The following is a 24,322-nucleotide window of genomic DNA, read 5'->3' on the forward strand; positions in this document are numbered from 1 at the left end:
GTGTTCTGGCAACTTTAAATGAACCGAAAATTTTTAGTTTTATATATATATATATATATATATATATATATATATATATATATAGCATTTATTGGGCCAAGAAGAGTTCGATTTACTGGGGAGGATGTTGGTATTCCATTCTACGAATGTGCAAGGTGGAACACAAGAACTCCCCCTAGAATTCTATGTTCGATAGCGAAAGAAAATCCTAGATTTCTTCTTCCTTATCACATATTTGAAATAAGCTCTCTCTTTCTATCTATCTATCTTCGTCTCGTTTCAGTGTGTGTATGTGTCTATGTTTATTTTATATCCGGAATAGAGGGGTTTCGATTGCAAAATGCGAAAAAGAATATATCCTTCACTGCTGTTTTTTTTTTTTTCCTTTTTATCTTTTGTAATGAACCACTAGATCATACAGAAAATATTTCATTCAAACGTGTTCTTTTATTCGCGCGCATAGAAAGATATCTTCGGTTCCTTCTTACATAAATCATTTATCGCCATGTACTTATTTAAGGAAAAGTTACTTATTTTTATCTTCCTCTTAGAAGAAGAGTTTTTACCCCCTTTTTCACATTTTAAGTATTCCAAACATGAATGCTATTAATTTTCTTTATCAGCAAACATTTCGTACATTTACCAGGTTTGTCTAGAGAGGATCATCTTTCTGAACGTCTGGAAGTGCTGAAGGTATTAAGAATAAGATCGATTCGAAATAAAAAAGGAGTTTGTGCTCGATAATTTTAAGGAAGATTTGGAAAAAGGCTTGTAATTTGCTCTTTGAAAATTTGCGAAAGAAATGTTTCTTAAGATTCGCTATCTAACTACAAAAATGTGTGTCTAAGAAGGTTTAAGTAAACTAGTTTTTGGGCTTAAAAAAAAAAAACAGTATGTGGATCTTACAGCCTCCTAACTTGGTCAAAAAAAAATCTTAAAAATTTTCTTAAAGATGCATTTAAATAATTTTTAGTGCACGTACGAGTATTGGGAAGCTCAAGTTCGAATGTTCTGAATTACAAATATCCAAGATGGCCGACAAGATGTTTTCTCACTCTTTTTGTAGAAATTATTCCGTTTATTGAAATTCGAATCACATTATCGTATTCAGTCTTTCTAACTGCAAAACGAACAGAATGGTGTTGACAAGGTCTTTAGCAAATTTCAATATGTATGTTAATCGCGTGTACTCGGCGTTGGCTGTACACGAGCATCTTTACGTATTGACAATATGTCACGGGCAACTGTTACGTTAATGTACATCCTTTTCCGAGGTGATGCTGCCATGACTGAGAGGGGTGTGTTGTCTCTCATAAAAGTACTCAACCATGCTTAATTAAACTACGATATATATTCATTGCGCAGTGTCTTTTTACTCCCGAAGCATGACCAATTAAGATCGATATACTAACCGACACTTCTCTCCCTCCCAGAATACCCAAACTGCCTAGAAAATTACAAAACACCTCACTGCTTCAAAGCAGAAAAGAAACACTTATTAACCAATTAAAAAATGGCATTTTTAAAATGCGGCTGTTTTTGATCATCAGTTATCGAAATATTAATAGAAAAGAAATGGTAAAAAAGAGCACTCGATCGAACACCAAAACTTCTGTTAAAAATTAATATTTGTTGGTCTACTTTCAGGTTGGAGCTTGACAGGAAAAGAAATACATTTTCGGCATGTTGCTATGGCGTCACTGTTAGTCTCTAGAGGATTGGAGTGTCTCTTCCATCCAAGGACCTTCACTAGGATCTTCACTTTAATTCTCATCCTTTGGGTGATACCTTTGGAAAGGAGTTTCATTTTCTCAAATATAAGGCTTTGTTTCGAATATTTTTCTCTTTTAGGAGTGTAATAACTAGACGACTTCTTGATCGTTTGGCAAATATAGATGCTGCAGCCATCTTTTTTTAGCTAAGTTCCTGATTTTTCTCAGATTTAGTTATATTTGTAAGATAAAACCAGGTATAGAAATGATGGAGTGGGATAGAGATTAGTCCTTTACTTAGGGTACTAGACTTTATTTCCGTAAAGGTTCTTCGACTAAGATTGATGACCGGTTACAGGGTATTTGGGTCGGGTGTCGGCGGCTTCGTGGCGCCAGTGGTCTGTGGACAGATCTTGGGCAGTTGCTCACATCCTGTTAAATTTATGGTTGAGCGCTGCAGTAATACTGCTCGTGGTGTTCTTTATTTTCAACCTGCGCATGCCCACAAATTTGGTAGTCATTGTATAAGAGGTTACTTCTAATGAGCTTATGCAAAACAATGTACTTAGCCTGAAAAAGTAAGACAAATCCTTGTATGTTGGAAGGGTTTCAGTTGTCTCTCTCCAATTCGGAATCTTTAGTTCTTCATCAAAATTTAAACTGTAGGTCTTTGGAAATTAGGCTGTCGGTCCGCTCTTTCTTTGAGATAGGGATTTCGGCTCTGCTTTTCATTTCGAAGATCAAACATCTATATATATTCTTCTCTTGAAGAATAATATTTATATCACCTGTGAAACGTCTGTGTAATTTTAAAAAAAACTCTTTCGCTTGCGTACTCTACACTTATATTCTTTTAGTTCACTTATTTGTGTTTGCCCAGAATTATAATATTAAGAAATGTGTGGATGACGAAAGACCGTCGGATATTGCATCATCATCATGACGTAATATGATGCAAGGCATAAAAAAAGTCAAAAACAGAATATGGAGAAAGTAATTTATTTATTGCTTAGCTTTATTCTATCCCGCATTATTTTGCCACTCACCTGTCTGTTTTATCAGTGGGGTTTCAACTTTAGCAATCAATTTCCTTCTTAAGTGTGTATTATTATTTTTTTCGGTTCCAAGGACAAACTCATTATTTAACCAAAATGAGAAGTCGCCGCTACTCTATTAAAACATTTTTTTTTTTTTTCATACTTAGACGCTGAGTAGAAAATTGATATCTCACTTAACTACCTCTTCCTTCTAATTTATTTCGCATTTAACAGCCCCTAAAGTTTCCCGTTTGTTAAACTATGGAGTGCGTGTGTGTGTGGGGAGCGATTTGGGTTAAAATGAATAATTACCGGCACAGTTAATCTGAAGCGGAGATTTTCAAACTGTTATCAATTTCTGTGGTCCTGTATGAAACATAATGAGACTCTTTACTGAAAAGGATCGCTAATTACGCGTTAAAAAAAAAAGAAAAGAAGAAAGTAAAACTAGGTCATCAGCTACTTGATCACTGAAGCCCGTTACATTAGAAAGCATTAAGAAAAAAAGTGCTCGAAGAAGTGTAATCAGTGGAGTTTTTTTTAATCGAAACTCAATAAAACACGCTAAATTGGAACCCGAATGTGTATGGGTGTTCGTAGGGAAAGAGATAGTTGCAGATGGAATTAGAAATATGGTCGCTTGTTATTTTTTCTCTCTCTCTCTCTCTCTCTCTCTCTCTCTCTCTCTCTCTCTGCTAACCAAATTATTTGATTTCGATACTCTGTATTTTCAATTAGGCGAACAACTTTTTCTCGCTATTAATTCGATCCACCCCTTAACTGACAACTGCACCTGTACGTAGATTTGTCTGGTCTTCAAAGAGGACTGCCCTTTTCCTCGATGTTGTTGTATGATATTTTACGAGCGTCAGCAACTTGGGCTATATTGCGCCGTATATAATATCTGTAAATTGCCTGTGTTCTGTGATCGATTTGCTGTACGAAAAACCCAAGTTCCCGAAGGGAACCATGTCCTTCACCAGAAACCGACCAACTCAACCACGTTGTGAAAAAAAGCCCATAAGAATTCCTCGCGTCATCGACGGAACTCGAACTCTGGTCTTTTCTATCCAGCGATTCTACCAACTATGCTACCCGCGTGGGAATAAGCATCGAGGGGGTATAGCAAGCTTGTCCATGGTAGGACCTGCAAATCCCGTGGCAACAGAAACTCAGTCTGGTTTCAATTGTCCTTCAAATGAGATCGGGAATATCCATAAAATTCATCAAGGAAAACCTTATATTATTGATCCCTTATATAAGGGGTCAAGAACTCTAGACATCTTTCAGAAGACATTGATTAATAACGAAATTCCAAAATGGATTCTTGTGGACATCACCGGGACATTTGTTTGTTGTAATTATAGCAATTGCAACATTACTTTTTTGAGTAATGTTAGTTACTGGCTTAATGGTGTTAGTTCCCACGGTATTGTAAATAATTTTAGAGTGCAACTTATTTCTGGAAATCTTATATACAAGGTCCCGGAGGTTACCAACGTCTTGAACAAATTTTTGCCAAGTTTATATTTTACCCTTCGTGATTGCTTTTAAATAATTTCTTTTTGAGTTGTAAGTTTCTTTAAGTCTCTTTTCCTCAGCGTGCGATCGAAGACATTACACTCCAACCTGGCACGATGGACCACCGGTCGACCAAGAGTCAATTCTCTTGTTTACCAAGTAGTGGATTTATAAGTTCGAACTTCTTCCAAGTGGAGTTATGCGCCGCTTTAAAATTCGTTTCTTGAACCCAACGGAGCAGTCTATGGCAGAAGGATTACCGTATTGTCTTCTGAATTATCAGGAAGCTTACAGTAGAGTGTAGCGTTAAACTTGTCCCTGTCAATTCTCTTGAGAGAAAATCTGGACAGAAAAGGAGATAAATTATTAGTCAGTATTGAAATTGAAAAAACTAAGGCACGATGATGAGAAATCATCCAGCCTATACAGACATTCCAGAAAGGAATAACAGGGGTTTATAGAGGCTGAACTAGAAAAACCCACAGTCGATTGTTCTAGTATGCTGTAAAAGTTAAAAGAAGTGTCCTATTATACTGAATCTGTTGAAAACTGAAGTCTTCCACCAGGCAGTCAATAGGATCAATGTAATCATAAAGTAAAAAATAAGACTTCGAATTGAATCCCCACGGATTAAGAATTTAGAGAATTCAACAAATCAATAGCGTGCTGAAGAAACTGCCGGCGAGGTTCCGAGTACTGAGACGGAAGACAATATTTGCTTGTTCAAATGCTTCCAAATCTCCTGAAGATCTTTGGAAAAAAAATTCTCCTAAACAAATTCACTCAGCACTTCTTGCCAAAAGCTCCAAAGCAGTTTCGTTGTACGCTTACAATTAAGTCGATGTTCACCAATCCTTTAACTAACTGTTCTAAAAGCGTTCGAAAACAGGAATGAACTCGCAGTTGCCTACCTAGACATCTAAGCAGCTTTTACACCCTCAATTCTGCATCTCTTCTGAATTTATTACTCCGATTGTTTAAAATTGAGAGTGATTTACTTGTTTTTCTTAGATCAGTCCTCCAAAAGGAGACCTCCCAAGTATAATAATAGCTGCTATAATCAACAGATTTCAGTGGCTTTCTCTGTCAGAAGGAGAGTTCTTTCCAGTCTATTATTCCTAGTCTTGAACTTTCCATTCATGTGCTACAGAAGAGACATTCTAATCTACCCAGATGACATCAAGATAAAACCGTCCGTCAAACAGTATGCCCATCTACTACATCCATGCTGAACCCGAACCCCAACAAATCTGCCATCCTGATATTTACATTAAAATCCCGTTCAACACAGATAGTGCCACAGGTTGATGCGATGCCTATACTAAATGTCACCTACCACAGAGATTTTGGCTTTCTTTTTGAAAAAAAAAAAAGGTGAGGTTCAACCACCATACTGACTTCCTTGTAAAGAGAATCAGACGGAGAACTGGACAACAACCAGATGGAGAAATGGACAACAGAAAACTTATCTCAACAGCAAAAGAAAAATGGCTGTAGAAAAAGAATTGTTTTCAATGCAGTTGCCCTAGAATTTCAGCCTTTTTTTTCAATTATTTAAATATTTCCTGGGTTTTCAGATAGGCATGGTTACGTTTTTTTTATAACAGAGATAAATTTCACTATTTCACTTCTTTTAAAGACATTTCCTGTCTGTTTTAAGCTCATTTTTATCTTCCGGTTGTATCTATTTTACGATTTTTCTTTCTGTCAGCGAAATCATAAATTTTACACTTCTTAACCACAGTGTTTTCGATCTTGGTCAAATGAACTTATTAAACTTTGAATATTTAAAACCCTCATCGAGTCAACAGAGGTTATTTATTATGTTAATTGAGCCGTTCCTAATTTGTATAATTATATTCATAATCTGATCTCGCATTAAAGTGATTGTCATTAGGGCGAGACACCATAAATCGTGCACGATTGGAAACATTAATTTGGGTTTTTATTATTCGCTATCTCTTACACTTTCTAATAATAGCCGATTTCTCTCTATCTTTCACTTTCTTAAATCGTAGTAATGATGGCTTCTATTGCCAATAACAACTTGGAGCCACATTTCGATTATGAAGACTTTAGTACAATCCTACTGCTTCGTAAGAAAACGAAATAAAATTATAAAAACATTTTTATACGCATTTTTTTTACTGAGTTCGATAGCAGCGCCCTCTACGCGTTTTGTTCTATTTGGATGTTTGTTTAAATTTGATTTTCTAAGCAGTTTCTGGACGTTTTTTTCTTATGACCCAGAGGCATTCTAAACTATCGTTCAATTAAAAGAAGAAATAATTAATATCAATAGTGTTTTTCAACAGGATAAGCGTTGATGTTTTTAAAGAGAATCTTAGAAAACAGCAATTAATTTTTTTATGTAGGAAATTTTTCCGATTAAAAAAGCATTTTTATGGAAAGCTGTGTTAGTGGAATCAATTAGTAGTTTTTCAATAAAATTACATCCGGGGATGTCATTTAAAAGGTTTACTGATTCCTACAGCGTCATCTGCTTAATTGTAACAAAAAAAATTATTGAAGACAACGGTGATTAGAATCTGTATGGTTCTTAGTGTGCAGGATTAGAATCTGAATGGTTCTTACATAAAAAGGATTTTATTTGAAGACAATTTTGCCATCTCGTGGTGAAAGTCGTAAGTGAAATTATTTAGGACTTCTTTTATAATAATAATAAAGGCTTCTTTTAAGAATTTTAGCCAGCTTTTTCGCCCATCCGATTTACAGTTGACTTAATACAATACCTCTCACAATCGTTTTGATGCGGGTGGTTGTATGGCACGAGCAATTAAGGTCTGTAACTTAGCGCAAGTGATTATTATCTTTTCCTAATTGCTGGATGCTGTTTTCAATGGAGTGTTTGATTTCGGAGGAGGAATCAGCGTCAACAACAGCTTTTATTACTACCGATGTCAACTACAATCGACGCATTATGACACGTGTTCGTTCCTAGCCATGACGCACTGTTCATTATTAAGTTAATAGAGTCGTTTACATTTATCCAGGAGGACATTAAACCATTCCTGACGCAAATAGCTCAAGCCAATCTGCACCTATTCATTGGATTGTCTGAGTACGGATGGCTCGGAAACTGTTTTGAAAGCAAATAAGCGGAGATTTATCGCACCACGTGCTGCGGGCCTTCTGCCTCGAGGTAGTCGGCCTCTCCGACAACAGCCACGGACTACCATCTCTCCCGCAGTTTCGTAAATTGACAAAGGACGCTCACTCCAACTCTTGTTATTGTATTCAATAAAATCGGGCGAATTGCTCATGCGAGTTCTCGTGCCGATAAGCATCGCATTGGACATTTCTGGTAAACTGAATAGCGAGTGACTTGATATCATCTGTAATACGGTCTTGGATTCTGTAGCGTATAGACATCATAAAGCGTTTTTAAGAATGTTAATGTGCCCCCTCTAACAAGACCAGTTTTTCGCAATAAATGAGGGAGGTTATAAGGCAGTAACCAGAGAATTATTTCTCTAATGGGGAAAATCAGCTATGGTAAAGAAATAAGAATTGGCTAGTAACAGGAAACAGCAATAATTTTCTTGCAGGAATGAAACTAAGATCTGATCTTCGGTGCTTTTACTCATAACGAGCAACGTGAACTGAAAAGAATACTTTTGTTATCATTACCGGAGAAATATAATATAAAACAGTAACAATATTTTTCTTAACAGCGTGTAGTTTATACGCTATCCTACCAAAACATTAGTTAATTCTGAAAAATCAAAGCTTTCTTTCTTAATAATTCTTTTCTCTCTAATAATGCTTTGATTTCGTGTTCCAGGGTATTCCATATGCCAAACCACCTACTGGTAGATTAAGGTGGAGGAAACCCGTTCCACTGTGGATTGACCACACGTGGTGTGAGGCTCATCGTCGCCAAAGAGCACGAGAATTTTCTCCCGTGTGCTTCCAAGTGAATCCCTACACGAAAGAATTCGAAGGAGACGAAGACTGTTTGTACCTCAACGTATGGACTCCCAAACCTGACATCTCAGTAAGTCCTATTAGCCTAAGCTCTCTTATCTCTGATTCTCATTCGAATAAATTGTCAAATTAATGCAGAAACTTAAAACCACATCTTGGAATTTACCATTGGGTTCATATGATCCGAAACCTTAACTTTCTGTTATTATTATAACTTTAATTATTAATATATTACCCACATTTGGTTTAATAACAATCTCTCGATGTATATCCGATGAAATTCTTATTCATTTCTTTTGAGTGGAACAAAATACGCATTAAAATTTCATGAGGAGCTGCTAATCCCTAAGAAAACAAAGTTATAGATCCCCCACGATCGTCCGGCTGTCATAATTCCCTTCAGGGAAATACAGAATGAATTAGAGTGGTTCACTTAGGTCAAACTATTCTTACAGAACTTCCAAGGCGAAGTTCTTTTTCCTTAAGAACCAAACATCTTTTCGAAGTTTTCTTCGTGACTTAATCCGTTCCCAGAGTTTGTGTTTCACGTTATTTCTCTTGGTGGAATGGTACATGGCCAAGTTTATTTTTTTTCAAAACTTCAATCAAAATCTGAAGTTGAAAATTTAAATAATAATTAAAAGTATAATTCAAATATCCCATTATTTAAACCAGTAATGACAAAATAAAGTCAAAAGTTAAGAATTTATTCTTAACTCCTTTTGATAGGAGTATTTATTCCCAATATAACTTTATTATTTATTAATTTAATTGCTTTTCTTGCGATACGAAGGTGAATATTGGCTTTCATTCGCTTTTAAAAATGGCGGCTTCTCATTAAAAATGATGCAATCCCTGTAGCTGGAATAAACTGTTTTGAAGACTATTTTTAAGGGCTCAAAATTTTATATTAAATCATTTTAATTAATAAAATATATTAAGTTAAATTTTGTAAAGATCCTGCTTTACTATCCAGCGTTATATTAATTTGTGTGTTAATATTTTAAAAAGAATATTCTCAACCTTAGATATTTTTATGTTACAAAGCTGACATTCTTACTTGTCTTAAGGCAGGTTTGGAAGTAATGGTTTGGATTCACGGTGGCTTTCTACAGTTTGGTAGTGGTCATCATCCAGGTATTTGCCCATCCGGTGGTTTGTCCCAAGAACTCAACGTGGTCTTTGTATCCATGAACTACCGTCTCTACACAATGGGATTCATGGCTTTAGACATACTGGTTGAGAATCCACTGACAGACTCGCTAGGGAATTATGGCCTCTGGGATCAAGTGGTAGCGCTACAGTGGGTTAAGGACAATATCAGGAACTTTGGAGGGGATCCCGAGAAGGTGCGTTAAGGTACAAATTACTTTGACTAAATAAGACACACTTTGAATAAAATGCTTTAAACATTTTAATAAAAATATAATTTATTAAAATATAAATTTTAATAAAAAAAGTATAAAAATTTCAAAATTATTTATATTTTGCATTTCAGAAGTGATTAAAATTGTTAAAATATTTTTTTTAAACAAACCAGGCATTAACGCGTAATTAAGAACTAAATTTGCATTTTAGAATTAAAAAAAATTTACTTTATTTGTTGAATTGATAAAAAGATAGTAGAAAGATTCATTCAATCATTAAAATTTAAATGATTTTTTTATAAATTTATATTCTCAGAAAAATTGTATAAAATTGTGTGAATCGTATAAAATTGTGCGAAAATTATATATAAAATTTTGTGAATCGTATAAAATTGTTTGTATAAAATTGTACGAATCGTATAAAGTTGTGTAAAAATTGTATAAAATTGTGCGAATCATAAAGTTGTGTGAAAATTATATAAAATTGTGTGAAAATTGTATAAAATTTTGTGAATCGTATAAAATTGAATAAAATTGTATTAATATATAATTACTCAACCGATAAAGAACTGACTGGTAACCCTTTAAAGCTCTATGCTGTTTCCTATAACCTGAAAAGAAATCGGGCACTCTCTTTTCTTAATCATGTCGATCTTTTTCCAGACAGGGAATTTTATTAATACAAGAACTTGATTTTTATTCTTTATCAGCTCGATCTCTGGAAGAATACACCAATATTTATATTTGATGTTAATTGATTTGATAAGAGTAAACTTCAAAGAGAAGCTGGCGTATTCCAAAGAAAATCCTTTGGTGTTTTTATCTTTCGTTTACATCACATAATCTCCGCATTTCTTGAGATAAATGGATGGATTTTTATTCCGTGTCTCTGATGACTTTTTTTTTGCCATCTCTCTAAAGCTACCGCGATAGACAAACATTCATATTCATTTTTTATTCATTTATTTTTCACCATTTCATCCGCTCTTAGGATTTCTGCGCGATTTAGAAAGATTTTTACTGAGAACTCTTTGGCAACTCTTCGGAATACATTTATTCTTTAGACATTGATCAAAAAGTCTAAAAAAAAAATTATTTCTCATCAGGGAATACCAAGAATAATAATATAAATGAAACATGGCGTTTCGTTTATATTATTGACGTGCAGAAGCAAAATATAATCTCCACACGATTCAAAATGGACATTATTACTGTGTTCTTCATGAAAATTGCATTAATTTCTAATTATATTCCAAATTCTCTAAGACAGAGAGATATTCTTCTCAAGTTTTGTTATATATTTCCTTAGGTAACTCTGTTCGGTGCAGACGGTGGTGGCGCATCGATATTAGCTCTTATGACAACCCCAAGTGTCCAAGGACTCTTTAGATCTGCGTGGCTGATTGGTCCAACAGCCATATTTAATCGAACATTCCCCGAAATGTCTCTACACAATCGGATCACGTTTCTGCATCGCATAGGTTGCATGGATGCCGAGTGTTTACGAAGAAAGCCAGCTGGTGAAACCATTAATTCACACTTGGGAAAAGATGATCCATCATTCCGAATAAGAGATCAAAACGACCTTCCCATACAAGGAATATATCCCGAACAGCTTCTAGTAACAGAGGGTAAGATATTGATTTAATTCTGGTTTATTTTAAATAATCCACGTTTTTCTGGTCTTCTTAACAATCCATGAACCAGGATCGTCCATGGATTGTTAAATAAATAATCTCGCGTTAATATTTGCCGAAGTATACGTTCAATAAATGGCTAGAAGCAATTCTTTTATCCAAGATGTCCTAGAAGGCTATTAAATACAAAAACGTTAAGCCTTACTTTGATATAAATAGAAAGTTCAATGCATTTTAAACTGTATTATCCTTCGAATGCGTCCTCTGACGCCAATTTACATTCAGGTCTTCGACATAAAGTGTGAATTTATTTTTATGAAAGCTTCTGTTTGAATTCTTTATTATTTATTGTCTTATTTTCGGTAGCCGAGATTGGTTTTGCCCCGAGCATCTGAAATCCCCAAATGGGATTCTCTTTTATCCTTCCCACTTGATACGCTACAAAGTTTTCCACTGTTTGCGATATTCCCCAATAAATTTTTGCGTTTGTTGTTGTAATGCCACCAACCGAATACTTGGACTCTGGGGGTCGAGTTTTAATTACAACAGAAAATTGGATTCCGGTGGCATTATAATTTAATAGTGTTTTACTTTCGGCCGCTAATTATAAACTAATTAGGAAAATTTGAGAAGAGGCTAGAAATTAGTTTTTAGTTATTATCCATATAAACAAATGGGGGATTACCTGGAAATAGCAACCTGTTTTATACGCAGAATACGTAAGACGAAACCTTATTTGCTATTCATAATAAATTGCTGCTGTTTGGGTCTGATTTGAGAATTTCTGAACGTTCATTAAGCAGTAAAAACAGTTTTTGTTTTGTTCATTCCAGGGGATATTATCAAAGCTCCTCCATCTGCTGTAATCCGAAGCGAACAAGTGAATGGAATCCCAGTATTAATTGGTAAGTGGAAAAATTAATTAATAAATGAAGTTGTAATTAGAAAAAGAAAAATGGCTTCCTTTTATTTTTATCTGTCAGTATCCAGACCTCGATACTGCTTTTTGTAATGAGTTAATATTGCCTGTATTTCAATGCGTCGAAGATTTATGTACTTATAATACCGTATGTGGGTTAACGCTAATATGTACAGTGCCTTGCCAATTTATTAGAGGCCAATAAGAAGACGTGGTGCCTCGGTGGAGTTATTAAAAGTGTGCTATATGCTTATAAATAACATTCGCATGAACTCCAAGTTCGTTTTTCTCTTACTGAGCAGAGTTTATTGAAATTAATTCCAGTGTTCTTTTATTTTTAGGGACAGCAGCACAAGCGGTTGACTTCTGGCCCGGACCAGATGACCTTCACTCGTGGTCTTGGACTCAATACAAGAAATACGTAACAACTAGTCTCGATAGTTTCGGACCCAGAATTAGTCAAATGGCTCTGAGCCTCTATAATGCCTCCAATCTCTCTGGTAAGTATAGATGTACACAGATCGTGTTCTCAGTAGAATTTATCGGGGTTGTCTCGCATTTTTAAAGCTCAATAAAATGATTATCTGAGATTAAAATCAAACAAATTTGAATATTTAATCCAAAATACGAAAAGTTGGTGAGTTTTCTAGTTCTCAGTTTTGGTAGTCCAACTGCCTACTATTTTTAATGGCCATAATATCTACAGTATGACGAACGCCATCTTTACCACGAGTTGTGTTGGCGTTGCACTAATTTAAAACAAACGGCATCACCAAAGACAAATCTCATTAAACTTATTAACAAATACATCTACAGCCAAGCCCGATGATTCTTCCCGATGTCTATGATAAAAATTAATAGTGCTTTTACAGTTACTGCCTTGCTTCTTTAACGAGATATTGAGATCAGTCTTCACGCATCTCATTTGGATACAATAACTTGTGAAATCCTCCCCAGGAATGCAAGGCCAAAATACCGAAGGATTACTGATCTATCCCAATTGGCTCTTCCTTCCTCAAACTCTTTGAAAAGACTATTCTTGCACAGATTATTAACTACTACTTCCATCCCAGTCCTTTATATTTGCATTCAGGGATCCCAAGCCGGTCTACTACCAATCTTCTCGAAATTCTGGTATAGAAGCTGTCCTTAACAAAAAAACAGACCAAATGGATATTGTTGTCCTGGATGTAGAATGTCTGGCCCTGCAATGATCAGAATGTTGGAGAATTATTTCAGAATGATAGGCAACTTCCTCACGGTGCGCAGGAAAATCCTAAAAGAAAGACACGTCGTTTATCCATCAAATCCAGTGGGGTTAGACCATTTTCAGAAGGTGTTGTTCGATGCACCTTTAGCGACAACATTGGGACCTCTACTCGCCAATACCCACACGTAACCTGTGATTATATGCAAACTACCTCAAATTTTCGTCACCTCTGACCAAATCTGAGCATTCAGTCTTCCAGAATGCAATGAGACAAATCTCATCTAGCAACAGTTACTTTCAACCAATCGTGATAGACGTAATTCATCAAAATCAGTACAGACGACCTCTAAAAGAAGAGGGAAAGTCTCTCTACCTTTCACTATACAAACAGTTGCCCTAAACAAACACGAGACCGGGATGCTTCAAACAGTACACTATTGTGGGAGCCTGGATTTTGTTACGCGTTATATGAAACGCGATGAGGATTAAGTGGAAGAATTCTCGGTACCATACTCAAATATCGTATCCTCTTTTGACTGAAATTCTCGCGCGATGTGATGTCAAGGGTTATTCAGCTTACCGAAAGATTAAATTATATGTCGCCGGGGCTTGCTTTAAACGTGAAGATCAATTAATTGATGCTCAGGCATGAAACATTTGTATATTGTCATGGTGAGTTTGCTGCGAGCTGAGGACTCTTGATAATTGTACTAATTACTTGGACTTCGATTGCTAACCGTCGTGCGATAATTGACCTAGAATTCTAGTAATCAACTTAACTACATTGTAACACAGTGATTATAGAGTTTGTATGAAAATTAAAGTAACGCTCGTTGGAACTTTGTACTTCGCGTGCCATAATTGGCTTCATCTCCAATCACCAGGTTTGCAAAGATGAATGCCCTATTGTTCAGCGCCGTAATCTGTTTTAGTTGAGATAATTAAAGCACACAAAGGTCGGATTGGAACAAGCCCTTCACCCAATAGTTTCCACGCTTGCAGAACACGTTAAATAAATCCACACGCATACAAGAACGTTAATTTGAAGAGAAAATTAATGCATTGTTTGCTCCGGATAGCGTAACAAAGCCGTTTTCCACAGCACACGCTTTAATTGGATGCCTTTTGAGGAATCGTGTTTTCGTTCTGGTGGCATGAATGCCATCTCCTAATCCAATATCTGTTTCTGCTTCCGTCTTTAAGCCTTATGGAGCGTATCAGACATAGGAATTCCACGACAGCTTCAATTACGCTTTTAAAGGGAAGTGATCAACTCGGGCAAAGTAAAGACCGATTCCGGTTTAAAATATCCCTTTCGGGATGCGACATTTCTAAATCTGGGTTGGAACTTTATTCACAACGAAACAGAATATAACAAATCGACTATATACCAACCTTAAGACGTTTATTCTAGTAAGAACAGTTAGATGATAAGGTCATTATTAGAATTCATACAGAACGCGCACCAGTCTTTTAAATAGACTTATTAATCCTTAAAGATATAGATTAAACCCATTCTAAATAAACCACCTTCCATGGCAGTATAGTAGGTTCCCTAATCATAACTTAGTTAGAGAAATCTGAATTGAGATCCTGTCGAAGACAGACTATAAGATTCTTAAAGGAGTCTTTTTATGTGCCTCTCTCTCTGTGTCTTTCATCTCTTCATCTAATGATGTCCAGACCGGTTTCTATTGCTCGATGTTTCCATGTTTTATTCGAGAAACTCTTACAGATTCCACAAACGTAAAAACCGATGTGTTTCACAAATGCCGACACCCACTGTTCACTCCATCCAAAGACATAATCAGGTCTACATCATCACCACCTTATTTACATACCACGATGAATGAATGTGACGATACCTAATGCACTTTTCCATTCACTCGTGAGGATCGATCAATGTCAAAATGTTTCCAGAGCTGTTTCAATTCACGCTATGAAGAACACTATCACAAAGGAGGCTGCAAATATTTACAATTGGACACCGCTGGTATTGTATTTGCATATTATATTAGATCCTTCTTCCCACTGCATGTTGACATTTCTCTTTCAGCTATTTCTTATAAGCCTGGAGGCTCCACGTCTCCTTTAACAATTATACCTGATAGAAAATGTTTTTCTTATAATCTCTCTTTAAGTAGCATGGAGTGTCTCCAGTTAGGAGATGGTTGTGAATCCATCGGTACGTATTTCTATTTTGAAGTAAGATAAACGTGCATCTCAACTGACATTCTGCATCTCCCCTCCATTTTCGGAAAATGGAAGATTCAAATGAAATAATCGTATTAATTCTCTAAAATGTATATATATTCTTTTTTTTTCTTAAATAATCATATAAACCAGGAGTTCTCAAACTTTGAGAGACCAAGATCCCGCTTAAAATGATCAATGAATTGCCAACCCTCCCCCATATATAAAACTAATAATTTCATTTGGTTTAAAGTTGGTCAAGAAATAAATAGACTGAGTGGCTACTAGGCTGTTCGGAGGACTAAATCCTTAGAACATCCTATATTTGTCGTGGCATGGATTCAACAGAGTACTGAAGGCGTTCCACAGGGATGTCGGTCCTCTACATTTAGAAGTTATTTATATTGTTCTTGTATATTGCCTAAGCCAAAATATTCCTGTAAATATTTTGGATTTTGAGCTAAATTTAAACGATATCAAGTTAGAGAAAAAGAGGAACCGTACGTCTTATTGAGAATGGCAAAACATGTGGAAATGAAGCACAAATGGTTTGAACAACAAGACATTTATTGCGGTATGTGGCTTTTGTTTCTAAGCATTCTATAAAGTGGTTTCATCAAGGTCTTTTTTTGCTTACCGGGCATGGTTCCTTAAATCAAACTCGTGCAAAGGGGTGCTTCCTCAGCTGACAGTTGCCGTTGTGAGGAAGTGTAAGATTGGAGTCGCATACTTTTTTTAAACCAGAGAACTGAATCTGGTGGCAAAGACCTTGATTCCAAGAGATGAAAACCAATTCATTTCACCCAAAGAAAATTTTAGATGCAGTTTGAATTTTGCGTCACCGTCTTTAAGATGATTCATCTAAATCTCTCTCTGGTTTTAACAAATTCTTAAATCTAATTTGCAGTCTCTTGGATGTGCCCCGTTTGACTGGATCTGCGTCTTTACTGAGACCTGATTGTATTTTGCATGTGATCGTGCACGAGGATGCGGCCTCCTGACTGAATGCGACTTCTACTTTGCCCTACCTTATGGATATGATCTTCTTCCCAGATGAGGCTTATTACCTAGACAATTTCCTGCTTAGCTCCACCTACCGACATTTGCTGAACCGATGTTGGTGGGATAGGACTCATTTCTTTTTCTTACATTTTTATTCTATTCTTTTGGTGGGGACTCCTACCTACCATTGAAATGCGATTTTACTGATATCAGCGCTGCACGATTGCTGCTGGATATTATTTTTTTTATTCACGAATCGGATTTCTTTACCCAGACACAGTAACATCAACCTAAATGGCCCACCTCTTCGTGGTAGGGAGGGGAACCAGAAATCAGTTTTCTTGATTGCTGTTGCCTGGTTGTAGCCGAACAAAACAACCCACAACGTTTTACATAAACACCACACACGTCTAGCTTGGCAATAATGCTCCATCAAATTGCAACAAGGCGGACTTCAGCTAGTGGTCCGTAACCGTCATAAATTGATGCATACAGATACGTGCAGTCCTACATATCTGCCCACAGGTTTATATCGCATGCTATGAACATGTGCTCCATTTCCGATCCTCCTCTAAGTTTCTCGTGACCCATGGTTTGAAATCCCTGACATAAAAATGACATTTAGAATAAAGAATGTACTGTCAGTGCATAAACGACTGCTCCTTTTTTTAGGTGAATTTCTCAACATTTCTCTCTTTAAGAAGATTATTGGTCTGGGTTAAATGGTGTTACACCACTAATAAATCTGAAAGATGACGATACCAATTTGGATATGTTCAAATAGTCGGAGGAGGAATTTGTTCACAATGGACGTTGAATAGTTTTGGCATAGTAGCTTATTTCTATAAAGATATTTCTTCCTAAATTATAATTAAGGAAGAATGACGCTCGACAAAATTAACAGAACACGTAGAAAACTTGGTGTAACTTGCAATGAATCGAGACAATTTGTTATAGTGGTGTACTATAAAATAACGAAGAAATGAGGAGACAGCGAAACACTACCGACCAGTATAAGGGACATTTATAGGAATTGTATAAGAAGTATCAAAAAAGCCACATTACAGAAGTCGATACAAGATACTCGAAAATATAGTCACATGACATCAGTACGGCCTATGATCCCCTCCAACGGCTAACCAGGCCTAACATCAGTGAACCATGCTCGATATAAGGGTGTCTTTAAAATTGTGTGACAACAAATCCCATTCTTCCATCAGCGCAGACCTCAGCTGAGCAAATGACCGAGGAGTTGGCTGTCAGCACGCAATGCGACACCCAAGAGCGTCCCACACATGTTCGATTGGATTTAAGCCTGCAGATCGTGCTGGCCACGGCAGTCGTTGGATATCCTCAGTTTCAAGGTGTTCCTCCAACACTTGTGTGAGCATTAGCAACTAAGGCCATATTGCTCCGGGATATGCGGTGGTCATTCCCTGACCTTTCCGCATCCTCCGTATTTGGTGATCACGGGCTCGTACCCCGGTCTAATCAAGAAGCGTGGGGAACGCACTGCTGCTCCTGCCCACCTGGCTACGGAGGCGCCACTGAACATTACAGCTTCCCTTCTGATCACTCTCCCATCACGTTTGAGTTCAACGTTACTAACGACTCAAACGCTGGCGAAGCATTCGGGAATGAAGTGCTGACCAAAACAGTATACTCCATCAAATACTTAAACCCAGAGATCATCTTGGCACGTCTCACAGAAATAAACTGGAAGGATCTACAGCAAGAACCAATGGACATCGCAATATCTAGCCTTGCTAACCAGCTAGTTGAAATTGCCACCCAAGGAGCATCCAAGCAAATAATATTATCTGACAGATCCAATGCATGGTTCAATGCTGAAGTCAGAGAAGCATTCAAGAGGAAACAAAAAACTTTCAGAAAATGGAAAAAGTTTTAATACTCAACCGACTACCAGATGTACAAGAAAGAGCGGGCAACCTTCCTTAAATACAAAAGAAAAGCAATCCGGCAGCTGGTACTGAACAGAATAAATCACTCCAAACGTATTGCATCCAAATGCAACAAAGTTTTCCATATGGAAGAGAAGGTATTTCAGGAATGGGTATCTTTGACTTTCAGCGAGGTGCCATCAGACCCAAAAACCCCAAAACTGGGCGATTTCCTCATACACTCCAGGCAGCTCCTTTCAACTATATCTCTAACAAAGCAACACCTTATAAATACCATCAATAGACTTCCCAATAAAACTACAATTGGTCCTGACGGTTTTCCTCTATTCATGGTTAAAGTGTGCAGTGCCTTCATTGTGGATCCCCTTCTGTCAATCTTTAATTAGATATTAAATTCCGGATCAATCCCGACAATATGGAATCACTACAGGGTACAACCCATACCCAAAAGAAGAAACCCAAAGGAACCTACGGACTTCAGACCGATCTCGGTGGGCTGCACTCTATAGTGTTTGAGAAAACTATCTTATCAGCACTGATCGAACAATTCTTCTCTCATAGACCCAAACATCTGCATACCGTGATCCCCAAAAGATCTACATATACAAACTTACTAGACACCCTGTTTAAAATTCAAACTGCTCTCAACAGTAAATCTCAGCTGGACGTCATCTTCCTTGATATTTCATCTGCTTATGATGAGCTCTCAATTCCCGCTGTCATCTACATTCTAGAAAAATACTTTGGCATTACAGGAAGCCTGCTAAAAAGCCATCAACCTCATCCTTACGCCAAGACAACTCATCATCAGCCATAAATCCTTCAAACAGGAGCGTGTTATAACGCGGGGAGTACCGCAGGGAGGTGTCCTGTCAGGTTTATGGTTCACCGTGGCCCTTGAAACTTTCCTCGCAAGGTACACTGATTTCTCATCATATGCAGATGACCTCAAATTATATATAAAATCAAATGATCCTGAACAACCCCACCTGATAAATCAGCGAGCCGACGTCCTGATCAACAGCCATGTAACCTCTCTACTGCAGATAGGTCTGGAGCTAAACATATCTAAATCAGCCCAAATCACATTTACAAAAAAAGAGAATCAAAAATGACATCACAGCCTATCACAACGGAGTGCAAATCAGGAAAGTGAAGTCCCACACCGACCTCGGCTGTCAGAGACTTGGGACGAGGGCCTCACTTTTCGACCATGAAAACTAAGACTTTCTTGGCGATGTGGACAATTCGACAAGAGCTGACGGGGTTACTCCACGTCGATGTAGTCGGAGGATACGTCCAGCGGTGCCTACAACCAATCGCACTATATGCATCACCAATCTGGTCTTCTTCCCCGACCTCGTACATAAACAGATTCCTGGCAGTCGAGTACTGGGTAATGCGATGGATTAACAGAGTCACGGGCAGTGCATTCACCATCTCCAGGGCTGTTTTATATGCCAACTTAAATATCACTCCCTGGAGAGTTCACATTGCATCCAGGAATATTCTTCTGTCTCAGATGCTAACTGGTATGATTGACGCCCCCAGTCTTCACGGAGTTATCGCTACTCCACGTGCTGGACGCAGTAATGACAATCCCTACTTACCGTTGCATTCTACACCATCCAATCTGTGCTGTCTGAAGAACTTCTTTCCTAACAACGCAGTCCCCCTTTTCAATTCATTGGCAATAGATCCTGTGAAATATTGTGAAGGCAACCAGTACAGAGTGAAGAGCCTCTCTGAAGATTACAGCTTGCTTGAACTATAGAAGCAAGAAGAAGAAGCTTGAACTAGAAAAAGCTAGGAACTTGAACTTTATAAATAGGAAGGAATGACCAAAATATAAAATAGCTATTGGACATCTACTTTTAAATGATACTGTGAATAATTTCCTCTTCTAAAGTTGTCGATAATTACATTCTGTAAATAATACTGTAAATGATTCGCACTTCTATAAATATTGTAAACATGATTTGTAAATATTATTGCATTGTAAAAATCGCCATTCTTGCATTTTTGTACATCCTTCTAGCCGGTTGGCTGTGTAAAAGGGGTGAAAGCAATCGCTTGCTATTAAAAGACGGATTTAATAATAATAATAATAATAATAATAATAATAATCTTGGGTATAACCCCCATGCACAAGCACACTGTGGGTGACCACCCAGGTATGAACCAAGGTAAGCAGAGGTCGAAATGTGCCGCTCCCACCCAAGAAGGAATGCCGCCCCTCTGTGTTACCAGGCAATACTAGGTGGTAGATGACTCATCAACCGGTGCAATACCACCACTTTGCTTATTGGAGGCTGGAAGTGGTGGAACACATGTTTAGTCTCCAGAGCTAAGTTCCGGTCAACCCTTCCCCATCTCTTCCATCATGCAATATGACTGATGACTTTGAGGTTATGATGAACATCGTGGCGAGATCGAATATTGCTTACATTTCGAGGGTACAGCTCTAAAACGGTGTTCGCAAGCCGGCTGCTAGTTAGTACACCGGACCGAACCTATTGGTAACTCTCTAGGAGGCTTCCGGATCAGCTAGTTATAATCTTGCTACCTCTACTCTGCCAGATAGTGACTGGAGGGAGTCCGAGTAGTGTGTTTGCGGGGGGGAGGCATTGTCCAGGCCACGTTATGTCAAGGATCTGGGTATATTCTTACCATGTGTATGCCATATACAAAAATTTCATTATTTCATACAGCAAGTCCCCCGACTTTTTGTTACTATTTAATACACCATGTATTGTCAAACTAATAGAGTAAGCTTATCTGCGAAAAAGATCTAAATCTCCCAAGAACTTCCTAATTCATTTCACAAATATACGTGGTCTCAATTCTAATCTCAACGATGTCCATTTCCACTTGCAGTCTGCCAAACCCCATGTACTTTTTCTGACTGAATCTCAGTTATCGGTTGATTCAACTACTGCTCATCTCAGTTGCCCAAATTATTCGCTGTATGATTCCTTTCGCCTCAAAGGTGGTACTGGTGCATATGTCCGTTCCGATATTCCCTGTCAGAGACCTGGTAATTTTCAATCTCCTCACTTCGATCTTCTCTGGCTTAAAATCTCTCTACCTCATCAGTTGTCTCTACCATTCTCCCAATTCCACTAATCACTTGGAGCTCTTTCAATTCCTCGCTTTGCAACTTGACTTCCTCCAGTCCAACTTTCCTAACAGTGAGGTAATTTTCCTTGGTGATTTTAATGTTCACAACTCCAGCTGGCTTCCGTTTTTTTAGTCACACCGACCCAGCTGGTCGAGATGCTGAGGCTTTTGCAATTACTAATGACCTTGCAGAGATTATTCATTTACCCACAAGAATACCGGACAATCCTAACCATACAAGCAACACGCTTGATCTTTTTCTCACAAACAACCCTTCTAAGTACACGGTCGAAGTGAGTGGTCTTTTAAGCACCTCAGATTACAACTTGGTGATTGTCGCTTCCCCAATGGAGTCTTTATCTCATGGCAATTCCCAACCTCGTGTAGTTTGGCATTACAAGAATGCAAGATAGGATGACCTGCGAGACTTCTTTTCTTCTTTTCCTTGGTCGGATTACTGTTTCAAAACTTCTGATGTGAACGTTTGCTCAGATTGTGTCAGTGAAATTATTCCCTGGGGAGTGGTGTATAAAATCACCACCAACAAGCTACCCAGGGGAGAAGTTATAACCACAACAGACTCCACAAGGAACTCTGACAACAAACTGGCATCAATCGGTCAGCAACATACTGGAAGCTATCTATCCTGAACCAGCAACACCAACTCTGCCTGAACAAATTGCCATCTGTGCTGAGAATGAAGCATATGCCAGCGGACAGCAGGAACCACCTTTCACTCTGGAGAAATTGAACTTGGCTGCAACACAAATTATAAATAAAAAAATGCCCCAGTCCCGATCTCCAGGAGCCATAAATAATTAAAAAACTGGTAGAATACGCTCTGCAGTTACTACTCCAATTATATAATAGTTGTCTGAATGCCAGTACCTTTTCCACCTCTTGGAAGGTTGCTGGAGTTAAACTAATATTCAAAAATCCCACAAAGCCACCTATACTACCAAGTTCTTACAGACCCATCGCTCTCCTACCAGTTGCTAGTAAACTCTTCGAGAGGTTGCTGCATCTCAAGAATAAGCCACCACTATCAAACAGCAAACTTGACCGCCCAAATGCAATATGGATTTAACCCAGAATCGTCCACTACCGAAGTCCTGGCGTCATCTCATCAGTTCTGCTACTGCATGCCAAGAAAAATATTTCTTAGCGATCTCCGTGGACTTTGCTGAGGCGTTTCACACCATATGTTGGCCGAGCGTCCTGGCGAGGCTCAGAAGAGCTAAGCTGCCCGGGAACCTCTTTGGCACCATTAAATCATACCTTGACAACAGAAGAATACTACACCATATGGTAAAATTCACCGACGGGTCCGCAGGGGATACCCCCAAGGTTCTGTCCTCGGGCCTCTCTTGTGGAACATTATCCTTGATGAGTTCCTCACAAAGCAAACCAGGGCATGACTAAGCTCCAAAACTGGGCTAGGATTCATGACTTAAAAGTATCGTTGTAAAAGACTACATCCATTCTACTCAAGGGCAGACTTGACATCCGCAGGCTACCCAAATTAAGATTGACACCAAGACAATTCGTCTAACCGACAAAATGAAATACCTTGGCGTTGTTCTTGATAACAATCTTTCCTTCAAGCATCACCTATCCTACATTCGCACAAAGATAAAAAGATACGATGGCCTAATAGCAAAAATCGCACGACGGGACTGGGGGTTATCAAAACATACTCTCAATCTATATTATAAAACAGTCTTCCTCTCAGCCATCTTGAACGCAGCTCCGGCTTGGTACACCAAAACAGCAATAGTTGTAAATCGGAGGACCCTAGATGCAATCCAAAGAACTCTGTTGCTCACTATCACGCGAGCCTGTAGCACCGCAAGCGCTAACGCCCTGCAGGTTCTGGCAGGGGTCCTACCCCTAGCCTTGGAAATTGCAAACAGTGAAATCAAATACCATATAGTGAAGGGACTCCCCTGCACCTTCCTAGATTACACAGTTAACAACAGCACGCATGCAAAGAGGAAAAGAATAGGCTACAGAACCACCTCACACGAATCTGGCAACGTCGTTGGACTGAAATCACCAAAACATTCATCCCGGACCTGTGGAAAATATTCCCACAAACGCACACTTGGTTCAAACCAGGATTTCACACATCATATGTACTGACAGGCCATGGCACCTTCAAAGAAAAACTGGCCCAGATGGGATTGTAAGAAGACCCAAGATGCATGTGTGGTGAAGCAGAGAGTTGGACACACGTCATGTATAACTGCCCAAACTATGAAGACCTGCGATGTAGGTTAATGACTATAATAAAGTACTTCCTAAAAAATATGGAATCACACTTGCTGGACTCGAGTTATTGTTGTTATTTGGTTTTTAGGAGCATTAGCAACTAAGGCCATATTGCTCCGGGGATATGCAGTGGTCATTCCTTGACATTTCCGCATCCTCCGTATTTGGTGGTGACGGGCTCGAACCCCGGTCTAATCAAGAAGCGTGTACTACGCGCTGCTGCTCCTGCCCACCTGGCTACGGAGGCGCCCTGGACTCGATTGAAGAATATTGAGCACTAACAAACTTTGCTCAGCAGCTCTTCACCAGGCGAAGAACACTCATCGCCTTACACAGAGTGACATAAAAATGGTGATACAAAACAACGCAACAAAATGCCTACGTTCTCACCAACCCTCCCAAGGTGAAACCAGACAAGACAACAACCAGAAAACTGGACTAGACAAAACGAGAAAACCGCAAT

The 24,322-nt window shown here is 38.2% G+C and overlaps 1 protein-coding gene across 1 annotated transcript in view; it reads left to right on the forward strand.

Moving 5' to 3' along the window:
- LOC150085415 (uncharacterized) overlaps window positions 1-24,322 on the forward strand; it is a 93,172-nt gene that overhangs the window by 64,157 nt on the left and 4,693 nt on the right. The window contains exons 3-7 of the mRNA XM_090373215.1: window positions 8,076-8,288; window positions 9,289-9,567; window positions 10,895-11,216; window positions 12,056-12,127; window positions 12,483-12,641. Of these exons, the coding sequence (XP_090229341.1) occupies window positions 8,076-8,288; window positions 9,289-9,567; window positions 10,895-11,216; window positions 12,056-12,127; window positions 12,483-12,641 (1,045 nt within the window). The remainder of the gene's footprint in view (window positions 1-8,075; window positions 8,289-9,288; window positions 9,568-10,894; window positions 11,217-12,055; window positions 12,128-12,482; window positions 12,642-24,322) is intronic.

Source organism: Mastigoproctus giganteus, chromosome 5 (genome assembly GCF_048544385.1).
Source record: "Mastigoproctus giganteus isolate SK-2022 chromosome 5, ASM4854438v1, whole genome shotgun sequence".
In the NCBI taxonomy this organism is placed as follows: Eukaryota; Metazoa; Arthropoda; class Arachnida; order Uropygi; family Thelyphonidae; genus Mastigoproctus; species Mastigoproctus giganteus.